The following is a 25,000-nucleotide window of genomic DNA, read 5'->3' on the forward strand; positions in this document are numbered from 1 at the left end:
GGGTAATGGTGATATTGGTGATAATGAGGATAACGGTGATAAGGGTGATAATGGTGTAAATGGGGATAATGGTGTCAATGGCAATGATGAAGGTAATGGTAGAGCAGCTGGTGCAGGCTCTCTCAATTCTGTTGATGAGTCAAACCGCTCCGTGGTGCCATTGACCTGGATCAACAACAAAGGAACGCACAAACCGTGGAAAACAATTGGCAATTGATCTGCAGATGCATAATTAATAGGGATGTAGAAATGTACCTTTCAATAAAAACATAGGTAATGCATAGGCAATTGTTACAGCTTTCAGACTCTGTCTTTTAAACATGCAAATGAACCGCACACACACACACACACACACACACACACACACACACACACACACACACACACACACACACACACACACACACACACACACACACACACACACACACACACACATTTAAATGCTGGCAGTCGTAATGTTCTTCTGAATGCCAATGCCAGGGAAGAGTCATTATCTAACCTAATGAACCTTCAAACTAAATCCATTGTTTCCTGTTTATCGCATCCTTAAGGGTTAAAACCTCAGGCACATCTTGGTTGTTGAAATGTTGATGTATCTATAGGTCCCCTCCACCTACCGATCCATCAGTATCGGTCTCCATGGCGATGGGCTCCACTACAGTCTGCGTGAGCTCCGTCACAATAGTGGTGGTGATGATGCAGTTCCTTCCTCCAATCAGAGCGCTCATGGCCGACCCGGAATGGGAGCCTCGGCTCTCGGTTGTCGGCTGGTCTGAAGCGGTTCTCTGGCTGTCTGCTGCTGTCTGCTCTGAAGCAGGGTCTTCCTTCTCTTTATGTGGGGACAGTGGGGGAGAGAAGGTGGCAGGCTTCTCCCCCTCCTGCTTTGGGGACAGTGGGGGAGAGAATGAGGGGACAGGTTCCTCTTTCTCCTGCTTTGGGGACAGTGGGGGAGAGAATGAGGGGACAGGTTCCTCTTTCTCCCGCTCTGGGGACTGTGGGGGAGAGAAGGAGGGGACAGGTTCCTCTTTCTCCCGCTTTGGGGACAGTGGGGGAGAGAAGGAGGAGACAGTGTCCTGGTTCTCCTGCTCTGGGGACTGTGGGGGAGAGAAGGAGGAGACAGCGACCTCCTTTTCCTTATGTGGGGACTGTGGGGGAGAGAAGGTGGCAGGCTTCTGCACCGCCGGCTTTGGGGAGTGTGGAGGAGAGAAGGAGGAGACAGGTTCCTTCTTTTCCTCTTGGGACGAAAGAGGTGTAGAAGAGGGAGCCAGCTCTTTCTTCTCCTCTGTGGAGGGTGGAGGAGAGACAGAGGCAGGCTCCTCCTTCCCCTGCTTTGGGGACTGTGGGGGAGAGAAGGAGGCAGTATCCTCCTTTTTCTCCTCTGTGGAGTGTGGAGGTGAGACGGAGGAAGCAGGATTCTCCATGAGAGGAGAGGTGGAGGAGGCAGGGGTGGACGACAATTTAGACTCCTCTTTCACGTTTCCATTCACTCGCACAAGGCCGTCCAACTAAAAAGGATATAAAGAAGATGAGTGAGTAAGTCAGTACGTCCGTCAGTCAGTAGGTAACTATCTAACTAACTGAGTAAATCAGTAACTAACTCAGTAATACACAAGAAACAGAAAGCCTGTATGACTACGCAGTGTATTAGAAAACCTTCGACAATATATCTTTGACCTTTTTTTACAAAAGTAGAGCCAACCTCACAAGAACCAATCCGCGGTCCCATTCTTACCAGAACAGACTTGCGAGCGCTGTGGCTGCTCCCGGGAAGGCAGTAGGGTTTGGCTGTGAGCAGGGGCACGGGTTTGGACGGCGGGTAGGGTGTAGGGGAGACATGGTGGACGCGTACAGTCTTTGCAGATTCTTGATCTTCCCTCGTCGGTTGAGGCTGGAACCCTTTGGTTTGTCCCGGCCGGGCCTCTCCGGTGCCCGGCGGCGTGTGCGGTGCCCCCCTGGGCTCTCCCTGGGGGGGCTGATGCGGTCGTAGTTCTGAAGGCGCCGGTCGCGGCGGCAGAGAGGGTCGCGACCGACCGACGGGACCGGCCGGGGAACCCGGTGGGGTCGTGGAGGACCGGGCCTCCGGGACCCCCTCCTCCCCTTCGTTCTCCGGGGGTTTCGGGTGCTGCGCCGTCATCCGAGCGGGATCCGGTCGGAGGTGCGGAGGTTCCGGGGTCTCAGAGGGAGGGTGTGTGCTCTGTGGTGTGGGGTGGGGCTCCTGGTCCTTCTGGTCCGGGTCAGCGGGCGTGGTGTTCGGGGAGGTGGATCGGGGCAGCTGCAGGCTGTCCAGGGTGGCGTCGCTGATGGTGAAGCGAAGGGCGTAGCGCTGCAGCACCATGGCGGCCTCCTCTGGGGTCTGGGCTCTCCGGTAGGACTCACACAGGTCTATCTCCCGCTTCTCCCTGGAGACACGGGGGGTGGTGGTAGAATAACATCACGACAGAGGAGGCATACGATAGGGTAAGGGGGTGACAATAATTGTAATGACAACTAACTTTTCAGGGTTTAGTTAAAATTGTGATTCATTTCAACTTCTGTTGAAGTCCTCTGGGAAAATCGTGTAAAACATAAACAAATAACAGAAATACTTAATGCATCAATGAATTATGATTGATAAATCAAAGTGCTCGGCTCGACCAGCCCTCAAACGAGGTCAGTCCCTGTCGACACTTTATAATCCCTGGATTTAAAAAGACACTCTAATGGTGGCGACCAATCCAATCAGTGTGATGTACTTCAATATGTCTGCGCTTACTTCTCCTCCACGATCTCTTTGTAGGTCTTGATGCTCTTCCGCTTGCCGCTGTCCACCCCGTTCTCCTTCATCCTCTTCTCGATCCTCTTCCTCTCCTCCTCCTTCTTGATCAGCTCCTGGGAGGCGCTGCGGCGGCGGTTCTTCCAGCGGGCCAGATTCTACCGTCAAGACAGACATGACCTTATTACAGTCTAAAAATAACATCAAAATCCCATTGGGAATGCAATGCATCACATCGGTACCGATGATAACTAGACCTATATGTACAGTATATATTGACTGTATAGGAGATACTCATAAACCAAACCGACTTAGGAGTGACTTCAACAACAGAGGCAACCGTGAAGAAGGCATCCTGCTCAAGAACGCCTCCAGTTAGACTCTGGACATTGAGGATTTAAACACCTCTAGCCACTCCACACTATCCTCTCCTTCCTATAGACTAAGCGGGCTAAAGAGGGACGCTAAAGGCCTCCTTCTCTCCCACATCCTCAGAACATCCACATCCTTCCTTACGTCCTGCCAACCGTCGTCCTCCTCCTCGAAGTTGTGTAGCGTCTCGTGCGTCCGCTCGAAGCGGGACTGGTTCAGCGGGGGCACGGACCCCATGGCCTCCTCCTCCGTCGGCATGTCACCCATACTCATGCTCCTACGGGAGGGGCGGGGGGCACAGGTGGTTAGGATGCAGCATACTGTATGTTAGCGGGTTCAAGCGTCTTTTCGCCTCTTTGGCGGGTTCTACTCTCCAGGATGAACTGGCTCTACAAAGCCGGGAATAACTACGGCTACTCCAACACATGCGGGCTGTTTGACCGTTTGTTTTGATGGAGACAACCCGGATGATCGGAACGGTGAAGGGGAGAGACGGACACACAAACAGTTACACACACCGGCTGTGTGCTGCAGCCGGTAACGTGATCTCAGCTCGATAACTGTTGTGTGTAAGGACATTCTGTAAGTGGTTTGTCACAACTTGCAAATAAGGAACAATACAAAAAGCTATGTTGAAGTAATGGCTAGCTATGAACAACATGGGGGTGATACATACATGTAGGACATGTGTATGATCTCAAATGCATATTGTCCATGCACACATAAATGCACAAATGGCCATGCTTCGATGTTCCCATGCTACTGTGAGACTTACTCTTTGTCATCAGACCTATAAGCAACCCGTCGACTCATCCTAAAAATAACAACAGACAAAGATAAACGGGAGTGTAACAGGATTGTGTGTGCCCCCGTGTGTGTGTGTGTGTGTGTGTGTGTGTGTGTGTGTGTGTGTGTGTGTGTGTGTGTGTGTGTGTGTGTGTGTGTGTGTGTGTGTGTGCGTGCGTGCGTGCGTGCGTGCGTGCGTGCGTGCGTGCGTGCGTGCGTGCGTGTGTGTTGTGTGTGTGTATTCCAGAAAGAGGGAAATGTGTTTCTCATAGGTCATCAAATGCTGTCAGGCTCTCATTTGCATTTCTTTCGTAAAGCGACAATCCAATAAACACAGTTCAGCAGAGCGCTACGGCTAAGGATACCATTAGCATCGGGTCTGAGGAGAAGGACGGCAAACTCAGGTGCCCGTGGCCGCATGCAATGACTTTGCACATTTTGCAGTTCATCTCACATCATCGGGGGCAGATCATCATCCTCCATCCACTGCGGTTTGCGGGGCTCCCCCCCATTGCTACACATCTCCACGGGCCCTCGTTCCACCTCCTTCACCTCCGTTACCCCCGCCTCCCCCTCAGAGCTCTGCCGGTCCCCCGGGGACCCCACACCCTGAGGAGCCCCAGCAGGAGGGCCTGCCGGGGGGTTGGCGGTTCGACGGGCGAGGGGGGCGGAGGTATTAGGAAGCGTCGCGTCTCCTTCTCGACGTCTCTCTTTCTTTTCCTCCACCTCTTTCTCCTGCTCCTCTTCCTGCCCCCCGGCCCGGGTGGGCACTCTGCCGGGGGCTTTCTGAGGAGGTATGATTGGATCCTCTACTGACTCAGCAGCCATTCTGCTGAGAGAGCGCCGGAGTTAACAAGTCGCCGGTTACCAGGGGCAACGCAGCAGAGACTGGGACACGAGCAAAACACATAAAAACAACAATCCGTGCTCCCGCTGCAGCTCATTAACCGAGCCGGTTAAGGTGGAGAAGGGCCGTGAAATCCCAGATTAGTTCACACAGAGAGAAGGGTTATATCAAACAGCAAGCTCCAGGATTCTGTTCCACGACCACGATAAACAACCGACTTTCTTCTGTGTTAGTCCATGTCGCCATGTGTGCATGCATTCCCATACGTCCTATTGCAGGCACAAACCAAGCGTACGAGGCCAGACGACGCAAATACCTGTCTCTGTTTCTCTTCTCTGCTGTTTTCAGTCTGCTCTGCAGCGGGGGATTCGACACGGGCAAAAGCGGCGCAACGTTTCTATGTACAGCGGACCCAGGCACCGGCAAGAATCGATTGACCGGCGCTTTCTTCCCCGCGGCAGTTTGTGTGTTACACGCTCGGGTTCTTCTCGCCATCATATCGTCCTTCTCCGGGTCGGGGAGCACCACGCCCTCCTGCTCTTCCTCGTCCTCATCGTCGTCACTACGTGGGGACGGCCGGGCGATGGCTTGGTCCTGTGCCCGCTGCTGGGGAGGCGTTTCCACGGGAACCCGGATGCTCTCCTGCGGCAACTCTCTCACAGGGGACCCTCTTGATATCGAGACACAACGGTTCATGATGAGAAAGGCGAAATGTCTCAGTGACACCCCGCACTCACACACACCGTTCTGTCGCATCAGCGTTTCTTAAACTTTGGCCGGGGACCCGAAATGGCCAAAGTGGTGGCCTGACAACGCATAAACCTGACAATAAGCAACTAAACGCCGATCACAGCTTTAGATCAGATCAGCGTCTCTTAAACTTTGGATTGGGAATAGGTCATTCTTTAGCACCCTATGAATTCTCTGAGTGTCTCTGTGCAGTCAAATCCAACAGACACTTAAATGGTTATTCAGGTCAACAACCCCAGTGTGATACCCCCCCTCCGACAGCGGTCCAACACACAGAGCCCACCTGGGATCCGCCCTCCTCTCCCACTCGGCCCTCACGGCCTTCCTGCCCCGCGGTGCGGCGTCCGTCTGCACCTCCCCCTGCGCGCCGCGCTTGGACGCCGGCAGGGGCAGGAAGTGGTTGTACGGGGCGGCGCGGCGGCTGAACGCCCCCGTCCTCCGGGCCAGCATGTCGTCCTTCTGCAGGTTGGGCATCCTCTCCTCCTCCTCCTCCTCCTCCTCTTCGTCTTCCTCTTGCGCCGCCTTCGCGTACTGAGCGAAGCGTGCGTCCGTCTCAGCCGCGGTGGGCGTGGCCTCGGGGGTCCAGGGTCGGAGGTCAGAGGGGGTGGGGGGCGGAGTTAGCATGGGGTCGGATCCGTTGACCTGGCTGAGAGGTCATCATAAAATAGCCGTGATCATCAATCCAATAGTCGAACCCCAGCGCTGTCCCTATAGGGGTCATCATGCAGGCAGCACACACATGCAAGTAGGTGCACATATGGTGGTAGAGTCCCCAATACTGGCCCGCTACTGGTTTAGAAGGACACTGAACAAAAGAGCTCTTTCGCAAAATTAGGTTATGAGGTCAAATATTCAAATTTCAATGGATTTATCAAAGAGTTATCAAACAGAAAGGGCCCTGTTTGTGAGTATGTGTGTGTGTGTGTTTGTGTATTTGTGTGTGCCATGGAGATTAAAACAAATCTGTAATATTCCGTTTAAGATAGAGCCACACCACTCTGTTCAATGGAATAGCCTGGGAACCACAAAAACAAATCTGCACGCTCATGTTGTATTTACTCTAGCAGATGGTCAGCCCCCCCCTGCCGTTCAGACTGATTTCTAGGAGACCTAGTCGGGCCAATCACAGTAGTTGATCCAAAACGGTGTAGGTTTAATACTATGACTGGATAAACAAGATGGCTGCTGCTGAGGTGGAACAGACTGTTGGATGCGCTATTGCAAGAGTATTAAACGAACCGGAGGGTATACATTACTCATAAAGTCAAACAACTATTTTAGAGCTTCTGCAGACGGTTTCACCATATTTCCAAACTAAAAGTTCAGTATATAAACCTGGTTCTCAGCGCTTGGTCCCACGTCTCTATGCTCTGATTAGTTGTACTTGGTCTAACCCATTGGCTCCAGAGACTTTTTGCCTGGTGTTAACGCCCTTAGGAAATCCAAAATGAACTGAGAGGTTTCAGATTAAAACAACTTCACAAATTGGTCTGGTGATGTCAGGCTATCACACTAATACAACTCATTCTAACTATTAAAATGTTATTTAAGAAAAACTAATGTATTTGCCCTATACTCATTCCTCAAAACACAAATACATTCATTCAGATAAACTATGGATACATTACAAATGTACAAATGACAAATGAATGGTATTCAACAAATGAAATGCACATGCATTTATCTACTCTACATCTGTTATACAAACAGTATGGAAACAGATATCAGGTGTATATATTCAGCGTATTACCTGCTATATAAATTTTAAAAAAAAGACAGTTGGGAGGTGTCCCCGTGTCTATGGTCGTCCGTACCTGCGTTCCTCCTCCCTTAGCCGGGAGGCCAGGTCAATAGTAGGCATAGCAATGGTTGCCTTGGCGAGAAGCCGCCTAAGCATGTCTGACTGTTCCCCTTCCCTGGGCTGCATGATCTCAGTCACTCCACCAAAGGTCACCACTTTGCTATGGCTGCGTCCGGCCTTGGCTGAGCCGATGGGGGGACCGTCCACCTGGCTGCCCTGACAAGCCCCGCACACCGGGGCGGGGCCGGGATCACTGCTCATTTACATCCACACCAGAGGCAAGTCCCCACGCACACAGGCGCAAACGATACAAACACACACATCAACCAGACACACACACACACACACACACACACACACACACACACACACACACACACACACACACACACACACACACACACACACACACACACACACACACACACACACACACAATTGACACAAACCCACAACCATCAACCACATGCGCGCACAAATGCAAATACGAAATTCAAATACAAATACAAATACACACACTTAGAAAACACACAGACACACAGACACACGCAAACACACACATACACACCACAATCGGCCCAGAAGGAAAAAGTGTAGGAGCAAAAGGACAATAGAGAGAATGGAAAGGACATCATGAGCGACCAGAGACACAAACAGACACTTTGAATGATTGATAACAAACGACTGGTGAAGAATGAGTGATGGAAAAGGGAACACATGAGGTGTGAATGGAGACAAGAGGAAAAGAGATTTGGATGTTTCAGGGAATCACCAGGACACACACACACACACACACACACACACACACACACACACACACACACACACACACACACACACACACACACACACACACACACACACACACACACACACACAGGGACATTGCTATGTCTTCCACTAAACATACATTAGGTAATGCAGTTTCTCTGGTAGTGCGACGGCTGCCATGGCAACGCCAAAAAAAACACTGTTCTACTTTATCTGATGACATCAAGAACAAAAGCCACTAGAGAGTCCTCAGCCAAACTTCTCCTCTCTTTGTGTGAGCAAAGCACACACACACACACACACACACACACACACACACACACACACACACACACACACACACACACACACACACACACACACACACACACACACACACACACACACACACACACTCCCACACACACTAGCTCACACAATCGCAGACATACAACCTCCAACACTTGCAAACTCCCATCTTTGTAATGAGGCCTGCCAGTACGGACCACTAAGGACCACCTGACCTTTATGGCAGAGCATCTTACCAAACCACAGATGGAAGCTGACTACATATTATGTCGTCACTATAAAATTAATGTATGGTGAGTTAGGTAAACAAAGCACAAATGGTAGCTATGCTAATCTGTTTAGTGCTTAATCTAAGAGAATAATGATTGCTTATAATAACAATGACACACATACTTATGCTTACAAAGACACACCCACAGCCAAATTGTGCTTCTCTTTGTGTGAGAAGTGCACACACACACAGACACACACCAAACACATCCACGTGCGTGTGCGCACACACACACACAAAGACACACTCAAAGCAATTAATTTAATCTAAACTGGCACACTCGGTGATTCAGGTCAAACTTTTGGTAACATTGAGCTGCTATGGGTCTATGACGTTTGTGTGAGTGTGCATTTGTGGATGTGTGGGTGTTTGAAAGAGAGAGAGAGATAAAGAGAGACACAGAGAGAGACAGAGAGAGAGAGAGAGAGAGAGAGAGAGAGAGAGAGAGAGAGAGAGAGAGAGAGAGAGAGAGAGAGAGAGAGAGAGAGAGAGAGAGAGAGAGAGAGATAAAGAGAGACACAGGAAGAGACAGAGAGAGACACAGAGAGAGAGAGAGAGAGAGAGAGAGAGAGAGAGAGAGAGAGAGAGATAAAGAGAGACACAGGAAGAGACAGAGAGAGACACAGAGAGAGAGAGAGAGAGAGAGAGAGAGAGAGAGACAGACGGAGAAAGAGGGCGTGAGAAATGCGAAACAAGAGTATGGGGGGGGGCACCTTGGTTCAGCCATTCTGAGTCTCTCCCACTTCTGCTTGTCTGCCTGGCTCATCGAGGCAGACCCGAAGCTCATTGGTCCCTGCCTATGGGGGCGGGGCTTTGCCAGAGCACGCCTCCGAGCCAGGTCATCCTTCACCTTATTGGGCACCGCCTTAACTCCTCCCATTCCCCCCTGCTCCTCGTCCTCCTCGTCTTCCCCTTCCCCCGCCCGCGGGTTGGCGTTCAGGAAGGGGTTGTCTTTTTGCGTGATGATGTCAGAGACAGCCGCCGCCATCTCACTGGTCGAGCGCAGCGGAAGTGAGCGGCGAATCAGCGCCCACACACAGATCACATCAAACCCCCAGAGACACACACACACACACACACACACACACACACACACACACACACACACACACACACACACACACACACACACACACACACACACACACACACACACACACACACACGCACACGCGTAACCACGACCAAATAGAAGACAGGTGGGAAGAAAAAAAAAAAAAGAAGAGAGAGACATGTTGTGCAGTGAAGGGAGTGAATAAAAAGTGGGCGAAGGAGTGAGGCGTGCTGGAGTGCGCGGTTAGTGCCACCGTGGGTGTACCTGGGCTCCTTCTCCTGCAGGGCCTGCTGGGAGGCTCGCCGGATGCCCTCCCAGCGCTCCCGGTCCCTGCTGCTGCAGACCGGCGCCGGCAAGAACTGGTGCACCCTGGGAGCCAGGGCCGCGCGGGGGGCCCGCCGCGACGCCAGGTCGTCCTTGCGCACGTCCGGAACCTTCCTCCGGGCCTCCTCCTCGCCCTCGCCGTCGGACGAGGAGGACGCGTCCCACGTGGCTTTGTGATTGGACAGGAAGTCGTTGTCCCGCCGGAGGATGATGTCGGGCGACGGACCCCTGTCTTTGTGGCGCTCCTCCTCCTCCGAGGGTTCTTGGACCCTTTTGGGTTTGAGGATTGGGATCGTGATTGGTTGATGTCTTTTGAGCGGCGCTTGAAACGATCCAATCCGTGCCAGGCACCGGGCCGAGGGGGTTAGGTGGAACAGCGGTGAGGTGAGGTGAGGGGATGCAGCACGACAAACCAAACCGATCAGAGGTTCTGAGATAGTTAATGTCCTGGTAAGCCCGTTGCGAGGACGGCACTGAGGGTTCCGCGAGGAGCGAATGTTTCAACACATGCACCACCATGCAGCCACCGGTGATTAAGGTCAAAGGTCAACAACCCGAGTGTTAGACGCCCCTCCGACAGCGGCACAACAAAGCGGCACATTGCTCAATCACCTTGCAAATCTCCACGACGAGAAAACAATTATCCTGAGAACCACAGACTTAGAGCCAGAAGGAGATTTTGAAAGAAAGCTCAAAGGTCAGGTGATCATGGATGCTCAGGCCGTGAACAATCACGTTAAAATGGTACCATCTGGTCAACAAGCAACGAGCAACACCAACCACCAAAGCAACGATCGGTGCGGTTAGAACCTCCAAAACCAAACTGTTAGGACACTCAGTGATCACAAAACTCAACCCCATCCTCCACATCCTTCTCATGCCTTTGGGCCCTGACCTGCTGTAGCGAACGGCGGCAGGCAGGACCTTTATCCCCGCCTTCTGAAGCCTCTGCAACCTCTTCTGCTCTAAGACTTCCCGGCTCACATCCCGGCCTTCCTGGGTGCAATCCTGGTCTTCCTGGGTGCACTCCTGGTCTTCCTGGGAACAGTCCTGGTCTCCCTGGGTCAGGTCCGGACCTTGCTGAGTGGGTTCCTCGTCCACCTCATTGACGCTGTCTCCCCGGGCCCATGTGACGGTTTTCAGGGGTTTGGATCGAGGGCCAGAACTTGCCATACTATCACCTTCTGCTAAGACGGGGGAGTGTTGACTGGGGGGAACACAGTGGGTCGCGTTGGACCAGGAAGATTAGATCCCAGGAAACATGATTTGAGTATGAACTAGAGGAGTACATATGACCCGTTTTTTACCCTCAAATTCTTACAATTGCTTTTGCACAATTTCAGCAATTTGCTGAAGTGGTGTTATAGTGTGTGCGTGTGTGTGTAGCACGTAGTGTATAGTGTGTGTGTTTGTGTGTGTGTAGCACGTAGTGTATAGTGTGTGTGTGTGTGTGTAGCACATAGTGCATCGTGTGTGTGTGTGTGTGTAGCACGTAGTGTATAGCGCGTGTGTTTGTGTGTAGCACGTAGTGTAAAGTGTGTGTGTGCATAGCATGTAGTGTATAGTGCGTGTGTGTGTGTGTAGCACGTAGTGTATAGCGCGCGTGTGTGTGTGTAGCACGTAGTGTATAGCGTGTGCCTGAGTGGACCTCACCTCCGCTGCTCCCCCTCCTCGCCGTGGGCCCGGCGGCGGGGGGCCGGGACGTAGGCGGTGGCGTTGGTCCGGTTGGGCAGGAACTGGTTGAAGGGAACGGGGGCTCGTGATTCGCTGCTGGCCGTCCTCCGGGCCAACATGTCATCCCTGCGCACATCTGGCTTCTTACCATCCGCTTCCGAGTCACTGCCCCGCCCTGGGCGAGAGAGGTCGAGGGAGAGAGGGTGTGGGGGAGGGGGGGGGACAGATACACACACACACACACACACACACACACACACACACACACAGATAGAGACATAAACAGAGAGAGACAGAGAGGGGGGAAGGGGAGACTCATCATTTGAAATGCTTTTCCCAAAGAAACGAAGGCTGCAGTGAAAGAGTGGAGAGTGCAGGTTGAAGTCGGCTCCCTTTCTCTCATTATCTCTGCAGTACAGGGGTCAATTCCGTGCTTATCCTCTAGGCGAAGAATGTGGATATTGCTAGTCCTGGAATTGTGTCGCACAGCTGCATCCGTACTCTACTATCAACATGAAACACACACACGCACGCACATACACACACACACACAGGATGTCTACAATCCCTTTGTCTTGCCCATACTTACACACACACTAAACACACACAGTACAAACCGGCATCACTCGGGACTGTAACTAAGAGCGACAGGTGCTGAGGTCAAGGCTTACACATGCTTAAAGATGCACACACACACACGCTTACACACAGACACACACACACACACACGACACACACACACACACACACACACATACACACACACACACACACACACACACACACACACACACACACACACACACACACACACACACACACGCTAACATGCTCACACACACAAAGACACATACACTCAAGCAAACACATTCAGCTGTTTGAGTGTCATGCTGTCAACTGTGTCTGACCAAGGTTACAGGCCAGAAGATAGAAGTCAAACTATTTAAGGAAAGGGAATCTTGGCCCTTAATACAGTCGATGACCTCTATAATGTAGTGAACTGTAGGATGAACTGGCTTGGAGAGCAGGTCAAAACCTACCATCACTGTTGAGTCTGTTGATCACATCAGGAGAAGGGCTTTGCTGAGAGTGGGAGCCAAAGGAGTCCAGACTTTCCCAAAATAAAACAAAAAAAGCATACATTAAATTGTATTTTTTTTAATCCCAACTGTAAAATATTGCAGCAGGACAATTTCATTGAAAAAACACGGCTATTTTGAGGTTAGGCTAATCTGCATTCAGTGTGTGTGCGTGTGTGTGTGTGTGTGTGTGTGTGTGTGTGTGTGTGTGTGTGTGTGTGTGTGTGTGTGTGTGTGTGTGTGTGTGTGTGTGTGTGTGTGTGTGTGTATGTTTGTGGGTTCCCAAATCTCTCACCTGTCCAGTGAGTTGTCTCGGGTGTGGCAAGGTGAAGAGAGGGACTCACTCCGCTCAGAATCCCAGCAGTCATAGCCACTGTCTCTCACTGTCAGGGCACCAGTGTCACCCATCGCTTCACAGCCCTACACACTCACAAACGCACACACATTCACATGAACACACACACACACACGCACAAACACACACATAGACACATACATAGAAAACACAAACAAACATTGCATCTCGTCAAAAAGCTGTCGACAGCATAACTGCATTAGTAGAAAACTAAATTTCATAACACACAGGCATAACAAAACAAGCACATGACATTGCAACATATCCTCCCATAATAGATTATAATAAGTCACCTGATATTGACTCATGTTATCCCGAAAAAGTAAAAAAAATCTCAAAAATGAAGGTCTTTAAAAAAATGAACCTGCACAGCCTGTCTACATATCAGACATGCCAGAGCTCTCTCTCTCTCACTGCTTCTGAAACAGGACATGCCTTGTTACACAGATAGGTGTTATTCTCCTCTCTGTTGTGTCCTTCCTCAAACCAACACAAAGACAGGAAACTAACAAATCCACATAGCCCTTTAACCCCACGCCAACCCCCATCACCCCATGGTGCTCGCTATCACAGCCTGTCTCCCTAACCCCCCCCTACACACACAAAAACACACACACACACACACACACACACACACAGAGACACGCATACAAACAGCTATGCAGGAGCACACACACACTTATGCATGAGCACACACACACACACACACACCAGCTTGAGCACGCACACACACACACACACACACACACACACACACACACACACACACACACACACACACACACACACACACACACACACACACACACACACACACACACACACACACACACAAAAACACAAACCGTACTTGCCAGTACCCTACTCTTTATAATGTCTGCCAGTAGTGATCGAAGGAACACATCCAAAAAACACAGTGTCACACGCACACACACACACACACACACACACACACACACACACACGCACACACACACACACACACACACACACACACACACACACACACACACACACACACACACACACACACACACACGCATGTGTGACCCACATGTCCTTCTGTTGTGGTCTCTCACCATTCTCATTTGAGCCAGCAGTTCTTCAAACTCCTTGAGGTTGAGAGTAGGACCACTGTAGGAGGTGCAGCTGTTAGCAGCTTTGCCCAGCCAGAACACTGTATTCAGGACCTGGGGGATAACACACTCTTTGATACTGCTGCTTTGTGGGGACATTGAAATTAAATACAGTATAGTATAAATATATAGGAAAAACAACTTTGTGTTATTGCAGCCTTTCCATATACAAACAGAATGTACAGAAAGAAGACACAATTTAGATTATAGAACTAGTATCCAGCGTCGAAGAAGAGAACTCTGTTTGACTGGTTTGGTGGACTCCAGACGTCTTTTGGGGAATCTTCAGAATGATGACAGACTACTAACTAGCATATACACCCCTCCGAGATGTAAAATCTAGTTCAAATACATGAAGGTCACACTAAATACAGGCTATGACACAAAAACGATAAAATATTTTGAAAAAAGAAAACAGACGGCTTACATTCTTGAGTTTTCTGTTGCAGTCAGCATCTCTGATGAGAGAGAAGGAGAAAAGAGAATGTGTTTATGCTAATGATTACCTACTGTTGTGCCTTAAGCTGTGCCCAGGAGAGACCACAATGTTTACATGCATTTACAATCATAAATTCATCAGCATCCAGGTAAAGTATGCTAGCAGGTAGTTTAGCACGGACAGTCAAGCCGTAGAGATGTACTTAATATATTTACTGTCTTCAAAGCTATTGCGACCACTTAGATTCCTAAAACATATCAACCAGGCTTACATCACCATTCAGCCTTTTTAGGTTTAGCTATAATTTCCTCTTTGTATATGCAACGCTTAAGGCTGAAGACATAACAAAATCAGTCACACTTCATCAACCTCTACCCACACAAATTCTGGTTGTGAGTAGCAGACTATAGTGATGATACCTAATTATAAATGTGCCAGCAACGCCCCAATATGCAGAACACGCAACACATGTGCATGACTCATATGCTATATTTTACTTGAGGTTGGCCCGTATGGATGTGTCTTGCAGGTCCCCTGGATCAAACAGCTGCGACCCATTGAGGCCCAACTCCTCACAGCCCCTCAGGAACACCGTCAGGTTGTCCTGTTACGCACACAAATCAAACTCATGATGAGAATACATTATTTTATTATTAAGTGGGTTTTTTGGGGCAAATTGTGCTTTGTTCTTGTGATATTCTCAGAGAACTCTACCCACCAGTCCCGCAATTGGTGTGGGCAGTCTGTTGATTTTCTTCACCAGTCCTGGTTTTATAGCACTCAGGAGCCTGGATTCAGAACAAAAAATGACAGGTTTTTAATAGATTCACCAACATGGACTCCCTGATAATACCCTGCAGAAGCACGGAGGTGGACGTGATGTCAGGAACATACTCGCACAACAGGATGCCATTCTCCAGACCACTGCGGAAGCCCTTGTCTCCAAAGCTTCTCCCCGTCACGGCCTAAGGTGCAGAGAGATGACAGGAAGCAAAGGCGGTGGTAATGGATTAGGATCAGAGTTGCTTTTTCTAATGGCTACCAGGAACTTGCTTTAAGCCGAGACCCTCTAAGAGTCTAATGCAATGTCATTACATTGCACTGGTCATTCCAAGCTGCGGATTGTTGCACTCAGTAGAAGCAAAACTATTCATGGTCAAAGCAGATATTGGAAATTCTGGACTTTGGACTCAACGCTTTAGTGCGATAACCTCATAGGAAATATGCCTTTCAGCACCCCAGTTTTGTGCCATTCCCTCTCTTTCAACCCACATTCCTGGTTCTGCCTTCAATGCCGGAATCCAGTGCAGCGAGTGTCAATATATATAATCTATGTATATAATCGACATCCTGCAGGATGGAATCATTTTCATTGTTGATTCAGATTAACTGAGGCACGTCTATATTGTACCTGCCATATCAATGCAAATCCCTAGCACTAACATTAAAACAACAAGCGGGTCTATATGGGGAACTGGTTCAAGTCTGATGGATTGTGTTTCGGTGTCCCTGGCCGGCAGTACCCCTTGCCACGGCTCCCCCTTTTTGGGACCCCGGATGGAAAGGGCGCATGGAAAGGAACCAATATAGAGGAGTGACACCATTAACAGTGCAATGACACACTGGGCAGTGTCCTAATTCTGTTGTCTCAACATGCACGCTCATACACACAACTGATTTAGAAAGAGGGAGAGAACGAGAGAGAGAGAGAGAAAAAAAAAGACAGAGAGACAGAGAGAACAAGAGCAGCACAAAATGGTGCCAAACAACTCAAATACCTGAGTATTTGGGCAAATCGTTTTTAGCTCAACCGGTTGCGTAAATGGTGAAAAGATGGGGTGAAAAGAGAGGAGGTTTGACTGCCGCTGGTCCAGACTTCTAATCCAGAATTAACCCAGATTATTGGAAAGGGCACTCTCAATTCACTGCAAGCACAGTCACTTCCTCCTTCGATATTCCCATGCATTGACTGGGAAAACTGTAGTGTTTGATAAAGGCCATATATGTAGAAGATACACAATAAGATATGGTTGCATGATATTTCCTCTCGTTCTCTTCTACATTATGTAATGAATACCTGGCAGAAATGTTAATTATGCCAAGATTTACGTGTTACATAATTGGACAGATGTTTACTTTTCCCGTGAAACCTTCCAGCATTTCTAACAAACACAAACACACGTACCTACGCAAACACAAACAAACCATCTGGCATGATGTTGTGCTATTAGGCTCGCCTGCGCCACTCTAAAACATTTACAGCTGCCCCATGAATCATTAAGCATCCAGGGACACTACCGTGGAGAAGGAGCGCTGGCCTACTCATCTGATTGTCTATAACATAGCTCCACGGGAAAGGAACAAGTGTTTGTACTGGAACCTTACATATACACATAAAATATAGATACAATTACATTTGTAAATTATTTAGTGATAGACGACTGAAGGTTACTTGTTATTTGGTAGAACTAATGTACAATTTAGAATGGCAAAGATAATGGAGTCATAGGTTTGTCCTTTGGGTCAAATAAGGACATGAAGCATCTATGCTTCCATGATTCAGTGTTTGTGTGTGTCTGTCTGTGTGTGTGTCTGTGTGTGTGTGTGTGCGTGCGCGCGTGGGGGCGTTCATTCCCTGTATGCATGGTGAATTAGAGGAGAGGACAAGTAAAAAGCACTTTTGAGGAGTGTGTGTAAGACGGAGAGGGTTGAGTGAGCATCCATGTGTGTTGCATAAAGAACCCAAGCTAAAGGCCCCAGGGAATTTAAGTGCCAGTCTTCAGTAATTTGACCCCCAGCGGGACACACGCACACACACACACACACACACACACACACACACACACACACACACACACACACACACACACACACACACACACACACACACACACACACACACACACACACACACATTTCAGTTCCCCTCCAGAGTGGCTCCCGGCTGGTCAGTGGGGGTGAATGGCAGCGGCAGATACCATTTAAATGTGGAGGAGGAGGAGGTGGTGGGTGTGTCAGTACAGAGGAGTAGGGTAAACAGCAGACAAGTACTCCTCTTAACGTGGCATTTAACAACTGCAGGGAGAGAGTACGGGTCGGATGGGAGAGGGAGAGATGCCAGTGGTTGGGCAGGAAGTGGATACAAAGGGTCAGACACTGACATAACAACATATGTTCAACACTACCTTAATAAAGGAAGTAAAGGACAGAGAGAGAGAGAGAGAGAGAGAGAGAGAGAGAGAGAGAGAGAGAGAGAGAGAGAGAGAGAGAGAGAGAGAGAGAGAGAGAGAGAGAGAGAGAGAGAGAGAGAGAGAATACAAAAGTGTAGGAAGATTTTACATGTTCCTGATGTTTGTACTCAGGATTATCATGGTGGACTTACTTAAGATAAATATTGGGCTGCATCCTGCTTCATGTCTCGCCTGTCTCCTGTGTGACCAATTACAAACCTCCCCGCAAACTCTGCCAGAGTTCATTAAGGATAGAGAGGGATTTGCAATGCTAACTCTACTGCCTGGTCTCATAGTGGGACTATCTGTGCACCAGTCATGACTCTAGCATCAAGGCTAAGTACTTTGTCTCTCTCTATCTCTCATTAGTGCCAACCGCTGGTTTTCAGAAAGCCATCGGGTTGAGTTAATCTTCTTAGGTCTTTTGTGACATCTGGCACACATACCCTGCACACACAAGCACAGATGTAAGCAGAAAGAAAATGTGCACTGTAGCGCACATTTTCCCTGCTGATACTCCATCTGCTGGGATTCCTGCTGTAACTCATTGTCCTGGTTTTCCCCATCCAGGTTTGGCTGGTTACATTAAAAAGCCACGTTGCATTGTGGGTGGAAATCATGATGCCGTGGAGAGATTGTTCAGTGATGGATTGATTCTGACTCAGCTGGAATACGAGCCAATCCATCCTGTCTTCAAACAGATATGGATGCCTGGCCTGTGCCAGGGTGATTTCCTGGTCCGGTTATGTGGAGATGTGTTGGTGTTATACAGACCCCCTGGTCGACGGCCCCTGGAGACAGTGACACCTGATAGGCTAGCCATGTTATGTTCCCATAGCGACCGGTGGCAGTGTCACCCAACCTGGGTGCGTCTCAAAAGTTTGTGTGTGCAATAACATACACAGCTGGCCAACACATGCCCACCCAACTATTCACGCGCAAACACACACACACACACACACACACACACACACACACACACACACACACACACACACACACACACACACACACACACACACACACACACTATTACGCGCATGCACGCACAAACACACAAATGCACAGGAATAACCTACAAAGAAAAGATACAAAAACACGCATTTGCACACAAACAAGCAATGAAAGGTAATGACATGCATGAACGCACCCGGACATACAAAGACTACAAACACGTATGCACTCAAGCACAAACACGCAAACTATCGGGACACATAGATTGTTGGGTGGCATAGTTAACCGAGGACCATGTCCACCTGTGTATGAATTCACTGCTTCAAAAATAGAGTGGGCCCGAGTCTCAAAATAACTGGGGAATTATGGTGAAAGCGCCACACGGAAAATAACACAAATACCGTGACATAAGAGTCTGACCACAGCTTTAATGTATGACCTCGTAGATAAATTAGCTCTATAACGGTGTGTGTTAGAACATCCTCATAGACACATATTATAATGTCACAATAGCACATTATCAAATAATCACATATGTGTTATTGGTTCAATCCTAGCACTGTGTTTCTATATATGCTTCTATTTTGAAGACCCAGTCTGTGAAATGGGTCATTTGGAGCTTGTGCCCCGTTGAGGACTATGTTTAACCCCGTAGGCTCACACAGGCCTACCACAAGCACACTGAAACGGATGGAGCAGGACGATTGAAATTCGTGTTTCACGGTTGGTAACAGACAGTCAGCGATGTAACAAACACAACGGGACGAATAATCTTCCTGGCCGACATCTACTCATTGAAGCATCTCTTGCGTGAATGCTGGCCTGGTTTCATAACCATGGCAACCGGAATGCCCTAGCGCCTGAAAAGGGGGCGTTATCTATCCTTGCGAGAAGAATATGGGCTCCTCTCTTGATCGACAAATCCCAGTAAAAACACTCTTAATTTATATGTATTGGACCTGGATTTAACAGCCTATACTGGGCTATATGCAAACTTGTTGAATGGTGGCCTATATGCGCGTGTCATTCTGCTGGACTACTACACGCAGAGGGAGAAACATGCAAAACAAGCACACGTGTGAGCGGACCCCCACACATTCCAGTAGGCAGCTGAACCCCCTGGTCCCGCATTGTCCACAGTCGCAGTAATCCGACACTAGGGACACCGCAGCGTACCCCAACAGGTGACGGTGCGCCGTTGTATTTATATATCCCACTCAGGACGCATCCGACTGTGCGGCTGCCCGTTGCGTCTGCTAGGCTACATACTCTCTGATAAAAGTCTGCGTGTTGGATGACGCCGCTTACCTCGATCCATTCCTGCGCCTCTTGAAATGCGGGTTCAGGATGACTTGCTTCAATTGGCCCCGATTCGTTTTGTGTGGCATTTATTGATGCGTGGCTATCCGCGCTGGGACTAGTCATTTCTTTTTTAGGCTACCCAACACCAGGCCGGCTGGGTGCAAGAACAAACTATCCGGTATCAATGGGCGATTGTTAACGTGATACAGCCCCTTTCAGAAGAGTCGTGTTATTGTCGTCCAGTTAGGAACGATCCGTTATCCTCGTTTGAAACGGAAAACCTCAAGCAGAGCTCCAACAAGCGTAGGCCGGACGTATATGACGAATGTTCCTCGTGCGGCGGCAGAGATGGAGCGAGCTCCTGCTACTCCCACACAGCAACACAAACCAGCCGCTAAAAATAATGTCGTGCCGCGTAGCGCGAGTCGAACCCTACTGTCCATAGCGTCTGTAGCGCGCGCGTGTGGAGGAGGACGGGAATGCGCACAAGATAATCTGTATGGGGGGCGGGGGCGGGAGAAAGTGGCGTCTTTACAGCACGGTCTGGTTATATTGTAGCTGTGTTTTTTTTTATGATGTGATGCGCTTTTAATGGAAAGAAATATGCCATTCATTATATTTAACATGTACATAGCCGTTTCATCCACAAGTAAAGAGCATATTTGCATTTTTTCCTGCAAGCCAAATGCGAGGAGGACAAATATAATTCCGGATTAATAATAAAGGTTTAATATAAAACTCAATATCACTACTTGTTTTGAACTGCTTTATTGAATAGTCACAACTGCATTGCCAACACCAAGAACAGAGAGGCTGCAAAAAGGTATTTGAACACAGCCTAGAAATGCCATCACCTAAAAATTAACAGTATTACATCCCAAGAAACGGTTGTTCGGGCCCCTTCTTGTTCGGCAGTTTAGGTTCAATGTAATCTAACATTTCACAATAAGGCAATTGTCAATAGCATACTGGCATGACCACAATTAGTATAATAACTTAACATCCAAAATAAAGTGCAATCTAACACAACTGTGGTTCATAAATTAACAAAAAAAAGGTAACCACCAGTTCATCCATCGACATAACCAGTATTTGTTTAAACACATTTTCAATACAAGCTTTGTTTTTCTCAAATTACAGTGCATAACTCACACCACTGACTACATCCAATTGTTTTTGGACAACCGAGTGACCTTTCCCCTTCCATCCGAATGTCCAAACAGACTAAATCCAACTTTTAGAACCGTAACAGTTCTCTCGACATTCCTCTAATTTACTGGTATTCATAGCGTTGCCTCTGAAGGCACTTGTGCATCAGTATGTCTCGACTTAGAAAAATCACGGCTCAACAATAACAAACAGAAACTCAGTGATAAAAAAAAAAATAGTCGCATAAAAAGGCCTTTTTGCTACTAAGCAACAGTTGACAAGAGGCAGCATTCTTTCGTGAAATTGTTTAAATGTGTGCAAGAAAACATTCTGCTTTGAGGGATTTTCTTGTTGAGCTTTGCAAGCATTGTGGAGCCATTTGTATCTATAGTGCATTTTCAAATATGTGTGTGTGTGTGTGTGTGTGTGTGTGTGTACCAGTCATTCTAACGTCAAGGTGAATCTTTGATTCCTCATGTGTGCTTGGTGTAATGTAGTGTTACTTTGAAATGACACCCAGCAATCCCCTGATGAGTTTAAGCCTGACAAAGTGCCACTGCAGAGAAGCGAACTTCACCTTTCTCTCTTTCCATGAATCCACGACACACCCTTGCAGCATCCTGCAGAGATACCAAGGAAAATGAGTTCAGTTGGTTGTTTAAAAATAATGATGCTTGCATAAACAGTTCCCTCTGGTGGTAGCATGGTTACAGTACAACTATCGAGGCCATGAAGGATGGTCGATGAGGGTGAGCAAGTACTGTACAGTTCAACTGTGGGTCGAACTCACGGTCTGACACAGAATCCACAGGATTGTGTGTTAAAGTCCCAAATATAAACAGCTGAATTAAACCCTAATATTTTTTAATTGAAACCCAGAGCCAAGTGTGGGACAGGGAGTATTGTACTAAAATGGTATGGCTGTGCAATATGCATATGGTTCAACGCAGGAAGCATAAGTATTTGCATATCAGTGCTAGTGAATATAGAATAACATATCCCATCTTATCTTAACATAGGGTATTTACTGCAGCAACAGGTCAACAACAGCTGAATATTACCGATAAGAACGAAGTATCCTTGGTGGATCCATGTGATACAGGTCCATCCAATCGTCCATCTGGAAAGAGAATATCATCCATCACACAGAGCTTATACTTGAATATGAACGCCGTAAGAACAATGATGTTCACTCACCAAGCTCATGAAGCTTTCCATTCACATTGACAAAGGCTATGAAGTGGAAGTTCACTTTATCAGCTGCGGGCTGGAGAAAAAAAAAATCGAATGAAACAAAAGAAAATATTAGAATAAATGAATAACATCCAAAAGGACGTATTGAATAGGGGTTATTCTTCTTCCGAGTCTTACCCTGCACTGGCCCTGTGCTGCCGCTTCATCATGAGCCTCACGGATGGCCTGGCAATATAAATATGATAAACATTAGATATATTATCCTGCATAAATTAATTATATACAACTGCATAAGAGAAGAGTGAACAGACGTTGTTTGAAGTCCATTAGCACAACTGTCTCCTAGGAGAAAAATCGATTCGATTAGGGCAGCATAGTAGACATTATGTCTACCGGTATGTCTATATCTGCCTACATACACTCATGTAAAACTCAGCAGTTTGGTGCCCTCTAGGGGTGAGATGATGCAACACACAACAAAGAGTTCTGCCGTTAACTAATTTTTAGATGTTGTTATTGATTAGATGCATGCCCTGCCTTAGCCATAGCTCCATTACCTTATACAAATCGAAATTACTCAGTAGTACAGAACTACAGGTTGAAGCTTTATTACAACAATCCACTAAGAGTTGGATACTTCCGACGTCCGGAAATACATTTTTGTTGAAGTAAAGTCAATTACGATTTTTTGCCATGAGAAATCGGCTATGATGTAATAGGATGCAGTACCTGGTTTTTCTCTAGTTGTTTGGCACGGTCCTCAGCCGTCATGTCAGCGGTCTCATCGAGAAACTTCTTCAAAGCAGAGTCACTGTCTATAGCAAACACACAATGTATTTTATCTGCACCTCGTCACCATTGTAAATTAGGAGGACGTCGAGATTATATAAAGGCTGAATGACTTACACGAATATCTAATTCATAAATACACCTAATAATGATAACATTCTAAAACATTCGATTAATTTCGTACTCACTAAACTCCACTTTTCCTTTATTGTTGGCGACAGTGTGCAGGAGAGCGACGGTGCCACAGGAATTGACCACGGTCTGTTTCAGAAAGTAGACATCTGAATCCCCGGACAGCTGGTTTGCCTGCGTCTCTCTGAAAGACTCATGCTGACACACACACACACACACACACACACACACACACACACACACACACACACACACACACACACACGCACACACACCACACACACACACACACACACACACACACACACACACACACACACAAGAATGTTTGTTGATTTACCTATGGTCCCATTGTGTATTTGTGATTCTGGTTGACCCCACCCTGAATCAGAATCATGCCGTCCCTCCATTCAATTCAATGATTGGTTACCTTCGGTGTTAGAGGGAAGAGCAGCATCAGGGCGCAGCAAGGGCTTGGGACAGTAGCTAAGGGCTCCCCCTCCAGTCCCAAGACGTCAAAAAAACGCCAGGTTCCTCCCGCGCCTAACTTGCTCAACATCTACATACAAAACACACACAGCGGCAAAGGTGGTTGAGGGAACAAATTGCCTTGTTCTTTAGTCATTTAAATCGAAATGACTCATTCAGTGGGTCCTGGGCTGGTCCTGTCGATGGAGGCGCGTGGCTGTGCGACCACGCCCGCCTGGCCAGTGCACCCAGACACAGGGGAGCTAGACACAGGGATGCTGCTGTCATTTTCGGTTTGGTTTCCCCTTCTTCATCTTTTCAGAAAATGTCTAATTCGCCATGTCCAGCACATTTGCCGTTTATTTAGCCTAATTATTGCACTGTGAGAGACGACATGACTTACCCGGCTAAGATCTACAACACATAACCCGTTACCACAGCATGACTCAGCGTCTACCCACCTTGTTGAGCATCTGTAACGACAAAGACAAAATAATACAGACGAGTTTAGTTCGCTTCTTCAAGATATTCTCGTGCAAGATCAGAATATAAAACGCTATTTGCCAGTCGAACCTCAGGGTTGATTTCCATTGGGTTCCACTCCATGTTGATAGTGTAAGCTAGCTCGGTTTGGGGGATAGACAACAACTCAGTCGGTCTCTGCCCAACGTTTCGTCTGTGTTTCGCTTGAGATTGTGCACGAGGTTCATGTGCTAACGGTCATATCCCATCTCAGTTTATAAGAGGGGTGGATTTCAACGAAAATCGAACTGATATGAGCAATTTGTTTACATCTGAAATAATATGTATACACAGTGTGGCAAATAAAATATACTTCGCTTATTGCAGTACACACGTGAAATAAAAATGGGGTCATTTAAAAAGAACATTATTTTCCTCCCCCTCACATAATGGTAGAGACCAAATAACGTTGTGGTCGTAGAAAAAACCAAAACACTTCTATAGAATGTTCCAGTCCATACAAATCTGTTCATACAAATCACCCAATAATCACTTCATATACAATGAAGTATAAAACAGAATTATTATTCTGAATTATTCCACCACCACATACATTTT

General features: G+C 47.9%; 2 protein-coding genes across 4 annotated transcripts in view; both read right to left on the reverse strand.

Annotated features, from left to right (window-relative positions):
- Positions 1–20,630, reverse strand: part of LOC130379511 (LIM and calponin homology domains-containing protein 1-like) — a 26,294-nt gene extending 5,664 nt beyond the window's left edge. Inside the window, exons 1-22 of one of the 2 annotated variants that reach the window (XM_056586387.1) lie at positions 20,195–20,630; positions 15,597–15,667; positions 15,421–15,490; positions 15,200–15,306; positions 14,691–14,721; positions 14,207–14,317; positions 13,068–13,192; positions 12,734–12,804; positions 11,673–11,868; positions 10,915–11,226; positions 9,960–10,289; positions 9,355–9,633; positions 7,325–7,564; positions 5,794–6,156; positions 5,077–5,430; positions 4,368–4,742; positions 3,903–3,941; positions 3,272–3,404; positions 2,756–2,913; positions 1,736–2,402; positions 621–1,508; positions 1–165 (exon numbers count right to left, since the gene is read on the reverse strand). The exon at positions 1–165 is cut by the window's left edge and continues 34 nt beyond it. In XM_056586387.1, the coding sequence (XP_056442362.1) occupies positions 1–165; positions 621–1,508; positions 1,736–2,402; positions 2,756–2,913; positions 3,272–3,404; positions 3,903–3,941; positions 4,368–4,742; positions 5,077–5,430; positions 5,794–6,156; positions 7,325–7,564; positions 9,355–9,633; positions 9,960–10,289; positions 10,915–11,226; positions 11,673–11,868; positions 12,734–12,804; positions 13,068–13,192; positions 14,207–14,317; positions 14,691–14,721; positions 15,200–15,306; positions 15,421–15,490; positions 15,597–15,667; positions 20,195–20,311 (5,202 nt within the window). In that variant the 5' untranslated portion in view covers positions 20,312–20,630. Of the gene's footprint in view, positions 166–620; positions 1,509–1,735; positions 2,403–2,755; positions 2,914–3,271; positions 3,405–3,902; positions 3,942–4,367; positions 4,746–5,076; positions 5,431–5,793; positions 6,157–7,324; positions 7,565–9,354; positions 9,634–9,959; positions 10,290–10,914; positions 11,227–11,672; positions 11,869–12,733; positions 12,805–13,067; positions 13,193–14,206; positions 14,318–14,690; positions 14,722–15,199; positions 15,307–15,420; positions 15,491–15,596; positions 15,668–20,194 lie in introns of both variants that reach the window. The other variant, XM_056586385.1, reaches the window with a different exon arrangement.
- A 296-nt stretch (positions 20,631–20,926) lies between these two features.
- Positions 20,927–24,643, reverse strand: uchl1 (ubiquitin carboxyl-terminal esterase L1 (ubiquitin thiolesterase)). 2 transcript variants are annotated; one of them, XM_056585100.1, is made up of 9 exons: positions 24,494–24,643; positions 24,382–24,393; positions 23,883–24,011; positions 23,509–23,650; positions 23,261–23,346; positions 22,709–22,756; positions 22,535–22,604; positions 22,399–22,457; positions 20,927–21,957 (listed from the first exon to the last, which is right to left on the reverse strand). In XM_056585100.1, the coding sequence occupies exons 1-9, from the start codon at positions 24,524–24,526 to the stop codon at positions 21,874–21,876; spliced, it is 663 nt and encodes a 220-aa protein (XP_056441075.1). In that variant the 5' UTR covers positions 24,527–24,643; the 3' UTR covers positions 20,927–21,873. The 2 variants fall into 2 exon arrangements, with proteins under 2 accessions (XP_056441075.1, XP_056441076.1); XM_056585101.1 differs by having other exon boundaries at positions 24,324–24,393; positions 24,494–24,591.
- Between the last annotated feature and the right edge of the window lie 357 nt (positions 24,644–25,000).

The sequence above is a fragment of the Gadus chalcogrammus genome, chromosome 3, assembly GCF_026213295.1.
Source record: "Gadus chalcogrammus isolate NIFS_2021 chromosome 3, NIFS_Gcha_1.0, whole genome shotgun sequence".
Taxonomy (NCBI): domain Eukaryota; kingdom Metazoa; phylum Chordata; class Actinopteri; order Gadiformes; family Gadidae; genus Gadus; species Gadus chalcogrammus.